Here is a 10,280-nt window from a genome sequence, read left to right on the forward strand (position 1 = left end):
CAGAGCGAGTGCTTCAGCAATGGCTACGTCATGAACATTCGAGAGGACCTCATTATCTTCATTACCAATTAATGGCATTCTAGTGGCTGAAACATACTAGCGGTAGCAGATGCCTCTCCCGGTGTCACGGGAGGCACGTCCATGTTGTACATGGATCTTATTCCCAAATCCCAATCCTACATACAACAATGCAACGATGCTCCCTGATCTTGGAAGCCGGAATCAGATGGAGATGCTGTTGGGGATGCCCCTACCGGTGACCCCTGGCCCTGAGAACGGCTTGAGCAGCTCGTAGGGCACGATCCCCGCGCCGCACCTGTTCTTGTTGTCCGTGTTGTTGTTCCGCTCGTCGATGGTGCCTTCCACCTCCTTTAGCCTGCCGCTGAACTTCTCGAACGCTGCCTTGACCATGGGCTCTGCCAGCCACGCTGGCTCTGCGTACTCCCCCATGTACTCCTCGTCGGGAGAGTGCGAGGAGAGGATGTCCAGCGTCGCCATCACCTTGATTGCCTGCATCTGCGATGGTAGGCTCTGCAGGAGCACCTCCTCCGGCCTGGCCATGAACTTCCTCATCTCGTCCTCCTTGTTCTCCTCCACCGGTATGTTCTTCCGCACCACCGTGGGCCGGTTTGGGAAGTACCCCCCGTAGTGGTACTGTCCGAAGTTGACGGCGGCGTGGTGCCCTGACGTGACCCACATGATGATGGTAAGGATCTGCACGAGGTTGTCCCGGGAGTCGCACACCGGCCACCACGGCTCGTCCTTCTTGTCGGCGTGTCCCTTGGTGCGCACCTCCTCCCACCAAGCCTGCACCTCCTTGTCTCCGGTGACATCCTCGTCAGATTTGTAGTAGAACTTGACGTAGTCAGACACCCACTGCTTGATGGAGTTCCAGATGAGGAGCCCGTCGTTGGCGTAGGGGTAGTCCTTGATGGTGAGCTCGAGCTCCCCGTCGTCCCCACGCACAGCAAGGCCCCGTGTGACGAGGTCCTCCGGTAGCGCCTCCGTGTCAAATCGCCATGTCGCAGCATACGCCACGGAACTGAGCTCGATGGAGTACTTCCCAGGCCAGAATGCCTCCTCGATGATGCCGTCAGCGTTGATGAGGCTCTCCCTGGCCAGCGCGTTGATCTCCATGGTGTATCGGAAGTGCGGGTGCAGGAGGCGGTACACCGGGTGCATCCGGCTGAGCTGCCTGTTGGCGGCGATGATGTATGGCTCCACGGAAGCGTGTGTGCGCAGCCAGTGGCTGACCAACTGGTGGTAGCCGGTGTCGTGGGTGAGCACATGTGCCTTGGCTATCTTCCAGAGCCACGACTCGGTGGCATCGGGGCCGTGCGTGAAGGCACGCTTCCACTGCGGTTTGGTCGGGGACTGGGGCCGGGTTAGCTCGATGGCCAGCGGCATGAGCGTGCCCTCGTCGGTGAGGAGGAAGATGGTGCGGGAGCCGTAGAGTGTCGTGTCAGGAAGCTCCCGGACCTTGTGCACGTATGGCAGGAACACGTCGTGATAGTCCAGGATGAAGAGGCGCTTCGCCTCCAGCGCCTCCTCCACCGTCATGGCGTTGGTGCCGTTCATCATCTTCTCCAGGAGCTCCTTGGACAGCGCCGACTCCGCCGGCCCGTACACCGCCGGGTCCAGCTTGCTCATGATGGGGAATTCCTGCACACACGTAATCGTATGAACTACGTAATTAAAATCACGAGGATATGCATGATTTACATTGTACTCAGTCCTAGCTAATTATTTACCGTGAGGAGGCGGATGCAGATAGGGTTGAGGCCTGCGAGCGTCTGCCTGGCGAACTCCTCGTCTCTGAACCACGAGAATCTGTCCCCTGCAAATTCAAGCCTTAGCCTCAGTACGCAATGGATGGAAAATTAATCTTTAGGCGGCCGGCGGTGTGCTTGAGTGCTTACTCTCGACCATCTGGGGGACCTCGAAGCGGAGGACGTGCTCGGTGGTGTCCTCGATCATGCGCACGACGCGCGGGATGACGCCGCCGATGGCGTCGATGGAGGTGCCGGCGACGTCGACAGGCAGCGCGATGCCGTCACTGTAGAGCGCGTCGATGGCTGGGAAGTGCGAGAAGCACCGCGAGTTGTTGATGAGCGGGCTGAGCGCCGGCAGGATGGCATGCAGCCCTGTCCGCAGCGTCGTCGCGCTGAACGTCCGCCCCTTGACGTCCGAGAACTGCTCATCCCTCGGCACGTACACCGGCGAGCTCCTCTTCTCCGTCTCCGGGCCTGCAAATTGCTTGCCCATTATTATTCCATCCGGATTAATTAATTCTGCTTTTGTTATTTGTTATATGTGCGTACTGCAGAGGGTCTTGGGGCGTCCGGTGCGGCAGCGGCGAGGGTAGGGGTGCTCCTTGCCGCCCAGCACGGGCCGCAGGTGCTCGATGTTCTTGTCCGGGTCACCCAGGTCGTTGTACGTGTCATAGTCATAGACGCGCTCGTGGAACTTGCGCTCGCCGGTCCCGTCGCCGCGCAGCGTCTCCAGCTCCTTCCTCCGTAACGCTTCGATCCCCGGCGGCGTCTGCGACGGCAGGTACGACTGATGCATGCATGCATATCTATGGTCAGTAAATTCCAGAGTGCGCTTTGCCGGAGCTAGCTAGGGTGTGCCATGGGCATGGTGGATGAATTACCTTGACGGTGAAGAACACGCGGGGTTCAGGGTTGTCGAACTTTGAATGGACCCAGGAGGCGACGTCGAAGGCGACGGCGGAGCTCTCGTCGCCGCCGGTGACGAGCTTGATGTCCTTGATGAACATCTCCTTGTGGTGCTCGTTCTCCACCACCACCGCTCCCACGGGCCCGAACGATGCCGGCACCGACATCTTCGCCTCGTAGACCCCGTCCGTGACGGTCATGTGCGCGAACCCCTTCACCCTCTCCCTCTCCATCCCCGTCTCTGCGCTCCACCCTCGTCAAAACTCAAGAACTACTGTTTGCATGCATGTATGAACAGTTAACTGCATGCCACTGTTAGAAAGAGAGAAATTTTACTCACTGGGGTCGAGCTCGGAGCTGACGAGTTCAAGGAGGAGCGTCTTGCCGAGGAGGTCCTGGAGATCGTCGATGCCGCGGGAGACGTACACGACGCCGATGGGCGCCTGCGCCGTCACGGTGGCGGTCACCGTCAGAGCCCTCTCCGTCGTCACCGTCGACACGCCGACGGCCTGCTCGGTTGATGCGCAGCGGATCGTCCTGCGCGCTGCCGCTCGCCGGCGAGCTCCTCGTCTGATCTTCTGGCAGCTGCTCGTCGCTGCCGCCGTGGCGAAGAGCGGCGTCGAGCCGACATTGCCGCTCTGCGCGGAGAGCGTCAGAGGCTGCTTCAGATGGATCATGGCTAGCTAGCTGCTTTAGATTAGATCGAGCTGCTACGTTTGTTAATTCCACAGTATATTCTTGCTTGCTGATTGATCAGCTAGCTAGGAGAGAGCATAGCAGCGGCAGAGATAGAGGTATGGAAATGGCCAGAGGGCGGTCTCCGTGTGTGTTGCTCTCCGAGCTGGCTCCCTGGTCCTCCCTCCTATACTTGGCGGTTCTCTTTGCCTCTCTGGTTGTGCCGTGTTGTCCTCCCTCCTATATGGTGCCCAGTAACTAAAAATCTCCTGTGCGGGTGCTTCAGGGTCAGGGCATCGTGTTTCACGTGTATATGTGTCTCACTGCCTGTGTTTCCTGCAGTATCCAACGAGGCCATGACGAAAAAAAGAAACACAGTAATGGAGTATAGATGTATCCCCTCGTCTGCTGAAATTAGATTCAAAATTACGACATGATGTTAAGATGATACAAAAAGAGAGATGACTTCATATTATAACCACAGAGTTTAAATTACCCCCCTCAACTCCAATGCCGGTTAGAACACAACCTCAAACTATTCATACTGTTTAAATTAACCACCTCACCCAGTTAAAAGATGATTTTCGCATACGTGGCAGATTTGAGGTTGTGTTTTAACCGTAGAGTTGAGGGAGATAATTTAAACTCTGTGATTAGTTCAGGTTGTAACATGGACTTACCTCTACAAAATAAGAAGCCTCGGGCCTCCGACCTCTACAACAACACGACATTGGAACATACACACAACCAATCTCACACAGAAGAAAACCATAACAAACTTTTGATATGCTGCAGCGAACACAAGTGCAGCTCAGTTGGTTAGGTTTGTGGAACCGGGCCACTCGTGTCTAAGTCCTAGTCTTGGCACGGATATTCGTATTTACCTAGCAATTAACTCTGAAACCTTATTTTTATGTAGAAGTCGCAAGAAAACCAAACACGTGGCATCACATCGAGGAGCAGGTCACGCCCATGCCCGAAGTGTATACGTTAAACTATCTTTTTTTTCCGGATACGAGTGAGAGAATGTGACACGAGCTTTGCCGAAACACAAGTCCTCACGTTTGATGGGTTTTTCTTCTACTTTTGCGCCACACATCTCACACAGCCGCATCTGGATGGGATGTCCCAATGCACACGTGAAAGAGACGGGCCGTCAGCCCACGACACACCCCGCCCGGGACCGGCCCGTTGGAGCGTAGCGTATCTCCTCTCCATCGGCGAGCTGCGGACGGGCCCAAGGAAACTCTGTGGACACGTTCTCTTGCACTTTACATCCCTGTGCTGCTGCACGAGATTTAACAAAATCTTTCTTCTTGTTTTGCACGGGAGAGCTCATACGCTAGAGTGCTAGGCGCCTAGACGTAGGTGCGGTCCCGTGTGGGGCAGTATTCTGTGGAGACCGTGCACGATAGAAACGAACCGCGAAATATCTACAGTAGCTTGGAACGCTACGGCCTACGGGTACTCCACACCCATGCTTCACGAAAAATCGAGCTAATTCTCACGAGACATGTCTAGCAAAACCGATTTTTTATTGGTCACATTTTTTTTTGTATCGGGAGGCAAGGCCAGGTCCTGTTACCGATGGTTACCGGGCTTGGAATTTTTCTCTTTGAAAGAACCCTTCTTCATAAATGACGATACGTGTATTCTAGAAGAAAAAAATAATTAAAGTTCAGATGACATATACAAAGATGACGAGTACTCATTTTGAGACAAATGTATGTTATACTATGTGAGCCCTCGGGAGTTGGCACGTGCTTCTAGCGACTCGAGTCTGAGCACTTGTGGCTAAGTAAATGATACTTAGGGCTGAGTAAGGATTACTCGGAGCCACGGGGTACTCCAGGAGACTTGACGGTAGTTTTTGAGCAGTCGCTCATCAAAAAATTCGCACACTTGAGGGGTGCTGTGGGCCGAGTTAGACTGGACTCGACTCGTATCGGGTTTAGAATCCTAAAAATAACAGGCCAACCCATGTTAGGGTTAGAGGAGTTGTGCGAGTTAAACTCTGCCGTCACCACCTCCATGCCCAAGTACATTTTGTGATTGGGTCTAGCAACTCGCCGCATGAGGTTCCTTTCTATACGTGTGGATTCCGTTAGAGGTGTTGCACTTGCTTGGATGAACCGTACGATGGATCTGCTAGGAGTCTACTCGGGATCAACACGCTACATCGACTCTACTTGCGCAAGGGTATGCGTGTCAAGTCATAATCCTTCTGGTTCATACATCATTGATTTCGGCGGAGCGTGGTAGAAATTCTTATTTGTGCTAGTGTAGCATACCCCGTCCCCAAACGCACGCTTCTGATAGACTGAGACGGTTAGATAGACTGCACTATCATCGAAGAAATAGAGATGTTGTTTGTTCCGTTGGCGAGCAACAATCTGTCACTCATTTTCCTTCTTTTCTGGTGGGTGCATGTTTGTGTCCTTATTATCAAGAATTCAGGTAATTTTAATGTTAATTTTTAATCTATTATATACTAAAAGCAATATGAGGGGTACCGAGACGAGCCTCCACGTTGATCCACATCATCAATATTATTTGGACCGTTAGATTCTAAGTTTTATGGTCAAGATCTAACAAGGGAAAATAGATTTGATAGACTCAGGATAGTTATTACGGACCAGAAGTCCGGCTATATCACGATGGTATCCGGAAATCAATCTTTTTTGTTAGCTCGGCTCCGCGTCATGCCTCGGTCGAACCAGAGATGGATGCCTCGGTCGGACCAGACAGAGCTCGATCTGATGATGACTCCCACCCTGTATTTGGCCCGTAAATTTCTAGATCAATCACATACCATAGATCTTATAAAAAGGGTTGTTATTCATGGAGCCCAAGACCATCCACCTTCTGGACGGCTAGCTCAGTACGCATATGTATGCATGCAGTACAGTACAATAGCATGAAAACAGATCGTCCTGTTACTGCCAGCTGATCAATCGATGCCCCCAATTTATTTTCTCTATTCAATATGATATTTTTTTTTTGTCAAGACGAGCTATTAATAGTGTTTGGAAAACTATAACTCTGCGTACCAATGTATTGTTAGTAAGATAAATGTGGGCTACACAGGATCTCTACGATTTCTCACAATCTATAATTTTGCAAAGATTAGTTTCGGACCGTATTTAAAAATCATTGCTCTATATATACCATTTTATTATTGCTAAGAAAAATGTGAATTGCGTTGCATGTGTGGTCTCAAATTTTACCCGTATAATATAAAACAAATAAATCAGATGGTTCAATTAAAAAAAGAATCTCCTAAAAATAGATTTAGAAAAAAAAGAGGGGAACCGCTGGGAGACGCCATGTTGATCCACATCACCTGAATTATATTGTCCATCGGATCTTATATTCAACGGTTAAGATTTAATGAGAAGGTTATAAAATAAAAACAATATGAGGGGTACCGAAGGAGGCCTCACGTTGATCCACATCACCTCAATTATTCTGATCGTTGGATCTGAGAGTTATTGACACACGACTGTTAGATCTACGTGACACGTAAATTTGCTAACCTGAAGCAACCAGACGACGGACGCATCATTTTTTAACCTAAACGAACTCTTACATGTCACGTTTATTTTTCATAAAGTCTGCGCCGCGTGCCTTCATTGGAGTCGCCACTCTCGCTGTTGGAGTGTCCGCCACGTGCCTTTACTGGTAACGAGGTAGGCCAAACTTTCGAAGGGAATCGTCGACGAGTCCACTTCCATGATGAAAAATGTCTACGTGAACAAGGTTGCTTTGCAGCAATTCATCGAGATCAAACAAATTAATACTCACATTTGGTACTACAGCATAGTCTTACGCACTTTTGGTGTGCTGTCATTATTAAATGATTTGTTTTTACATTTGGTGGTAATTAGCGATTTGACGAAGTGCCATATAAGAGTTTGGTGGCAATAAGTGGTCTAATTTTCGTCTCCGCGGGCGGCCCATGCACGTGCTTGCAGCATCACAGCACGGCGGCCTTGCAGCTTGCGTACGCGCTAAGAGCACCGTGCGGCCGCGCCGCCGCTGCTGTGATCAGCTGCCCCGGCGCCATCGGCCGCTTCCGTGATCCGTCGTCGTTGAGACGCCATCAGGTCCCTGCTGCCATCATCCACGGCTGCCACAGTACTCTATTAGCCGCCACCGGATGCCGCCTCGCTCGCAAGGAATGCTTGGCGCATCATCCATCCAAAATAATACTCCCTCCGTCCAACAAAGGATGTCTCAACTTTGACTAAATTTGAATGCATCTATATACTAAGTCATGTCTAGATACATCCAAATTTTCACAAACTTGAGACATCTTTTGTTGGACGGAGGGAGTAATTAAATATTAAAAATATATAAGTTTGTGATCGATGTCTAAAAGATAATTTTTAAATTATATAAAATAATATCGCACAAAGTAAATGTAGCAAACATAAGGTGCTTATTCAAGCTCAACGCTTTTGTATTAATGTGTTGCTTAAAATATAATGACAACCTTATCTACAATATAATGTGTTATTAAATTAATCTAATGATGCAGAATATTCCATCTTATTATTTTAGAAGATTTGTCTTCACAAAAAACAAATAAAAAAGCTATACATATTTTGGTTAAGTAAAATATATAAGAAATCATATATTTTATTATACAAGTCTAGCCGCTCAATCTGCGCGGGTCACCTCAATTATTCTCAGCCGTTAGATATGAGATCTACGAGTCGTACAAGCAATATGAGGGGTACCGTGGGAGCCTCCACATCACCCCAATTATTTCTAGCCATTAGGTATGACATCTACGAGTCCTCCAAATTGTTCGTTTGATGTTACGTTCGGCTGAACCTCTAGAAAGAATCACCGAGTCCAAACTAACAGCGGGAAGCAGTGGCGGGAGGCACCAAGCAGACAGACAATGGTGGGAATACTGTGGTGGTTGTGGCCTCGCTGCCTAGGGGATTTGGGGAATTAGATGCTCATGTGAGGGATTTCACAATTTAGGTACGGAACTATATAACTTAGATCGTCCACAGCGGCGCCGTACACAGGGGAGGCAGTGCAGGGGTGTTCGCGGAGGGGCGGAGGCGCTGTTGGGCGACCATGGCGTAAGGGTACGAGCGGAGGTGGTGCAGGGCGTACGCAGGAGGGGCAGAGGTGGTGCAGGGGGCGCGCAACATAGGAGCGAAGGAGGTGCAAGCCTAGCCGCGAGCGGAGGTGGTGCAGCGGGGCGCTGGCGCAGTTGGGGTCGAGGATTTGATGGAAAAGTGAGATTGGGGAAGAAGAAGAGATAAGGGGAAAGAGTAATTCATTCTTTCTTTTGTGGGTCTCATCTACGTGCAAGTTTGGCATCATCTGCACTGCAGGAAAAAAATTAATTTCGCATCAATGCCAAATTGGACCTATGCGACAAATTTGGCTTTTGGCAGGCTGTGGAAGCGCTTTAGGTGCACAAATCTTATGTTTTTGATTTTAAAATTAAAAATACGATGAATATATACGTATCGGACAAAATTCAATATTAATGAATTATACTCCCTCCATCCGGATTGATAAGACCTGCATTGAATTTTGTGCCTAACTTTGTCGAACAATTATACAAAAATGTAGGTATATAAACGTTATACTATTGATTGAGTTTTCCAATACGAATACAACGATATCTCTTTTGGGTCGCAATAACGTTGTATTACCAAGTATTGTTTGGCCAAAGTCCGTTATAATTAGAATTCCTTGCGGGCCTTGTAAACCCGACCAGAAGGAGCATACCAGTATGGCAGGGAATCAAAGGAGTTACAAAGTGAAAAAAAAAACATCAACACACGTAAAAAAAAATACGACAACGGTCAGCATGTCTAGCTCGCGCATTTCGCGCGGGCCACCATGCTAGTTTTGAAAAATTATGACACGTAAATTAAAGCAGATTAGATCATGCGAAGTTGCGAACTAGTAGTTGACACCTCTATTAGTGTTAATTTAATGTTCATTTTTTGCCAAAATTCGCTGGTGTAAAATACTTGACACCAGTGGCTCTATGCCAGCTCCGTCCCTGCTGTTAATCCCGTGGATCAGCAAAACTAACATATCCAGACTGTCTTAATGCAGTCGTTCAAATGTATGGCTGATGGCTGCTGTTAAAACTTATCATGTAGCTGTAGCAGCGCGCGAGGCGTCGCTTACCGTAGGACCGCTGCAAAAATCAGGAACTCTCGCAAGGGATCGGCTGGACACTGCAGCGCTAGCACTCTTTCGTCAAACAAGGACACGTACTGTGCACTGCGCACATGTCGATGATCAAAGTTGCTTGTTCTTTAGCGACCAATGATCTGTCGCGCATCTTTGTTGTTTTCCAGTGATCACTACATATGCGGCAGCCAGTGGACGTATGCCCAAATCAACCCAATGCATCTTCCAAAAGCCAACCAAAAGAAACAATAATAGAGTGATTTCGCTATCGATATGAGAGCATATATAATACATGCAAAACAATCATGTCATGTATCGGCAATATTAGAGTGTCCGTGCACCAACTTGAGAAGAAACATGTGGGCTAACACTTCATAAGCATTACAATTCTCTTCTACTCCCTAGTTGAAAGCTGAGACATTTATTTTGAATCGGAGGAAGTATAAATAACTATCTTTGACAAGAGGAATTAACCCTCTAAAACTTTCCTCCTCGCCAAAAACAAACTTTTCTCCTCGTGTACAAGTCGGCGAGATGAACATGACTTGAAGAAAACCGAACATGTCACACCACATCCAGGTAGTCACACACACGCCCGAAAGTGTACGTCAGGCTATATATATGGATGGATCAGTGTATGGAATGGCTACGGCCTACGAGGGGAGATGAAGGTGACACGAGCTTTGTCACTTCCGACTGCACGCTTGGTCCATATAACCAGATAGCCTCTCCCCGATGTGCACGTTACCG

At 49.1% G+C, this 10,280-nt stretch overlaps 1 protein-coding gene across 1 annotated transcript; it reads right to left on the bottom strand.

The window, feature by feature from the left end:
- Positions 1-33: 33 nt before the first annotated feature.
- Positions 34-3,650, bottom strand: LOC100832776 (lipoxygenase 2.3, chloroplastic). The gene is made up of 6 exons (XM_003571179.4): positions 3,019-3,650; positions 2,654-2,919; positions 2,322-2,559; positions 1,920-2,246; positions 1,752-1,837; positions 34-1,662 (listed from the first exon to the last, which is right to left on the bottom strand). The coding sequence occupies exons 1-6, from the start codon at positions 3,353-3,355 to the stop codon at positions 223-225; spliced, it is 2,694 nt and encodes an 897-aa protein (XP_003571227.1). The 5' UTR covers positions 3,356-3,650; the 3' UTR covers positions 34-222.
- Between the last annotated feature and the right edge of the window lie 6,630 nt (positions 3,651-10,280).

Source organism: Brachypodium distachyon, chromosome 3 (assembly GCF_000005505.3).
Source record: "Brachypodium distachyon strain Bd21 chromosome 3, Brachypodium_distachyon_v3.0, whole genome shotgun sequence".
NCBI classification, from domain to species: Eukaryota; Viridiplantae; Streptophyta; class Magnoliopsida; order Poales; family Poaceae; genus Brachypodium; species Brachypodium distachyon.

Coding starts and splice junctions, on each gene's coding strand:
- LOC100832776 (XM_003571179.4), bottom strand. CDS start 3,355: ATGATCCATCTGAAGCAGCCTCTGACGCTCTCCGCGCAGAGCGGCAAT. Junction 2,560..2,653: donor GCGTGTTCTTCACCGTCAAG/GTAATTCATCCA, acceptor TGCATGCATCAG/TCGTACCTGCCGTCGCAGAC. Junction 1,838..1,919: donor GGTCCCCCAGATGGTCGAGA/GTAAGCACTCAA, acceptor TTGAATTTGCAG/GGGACAGATTCTCGTGGTTC.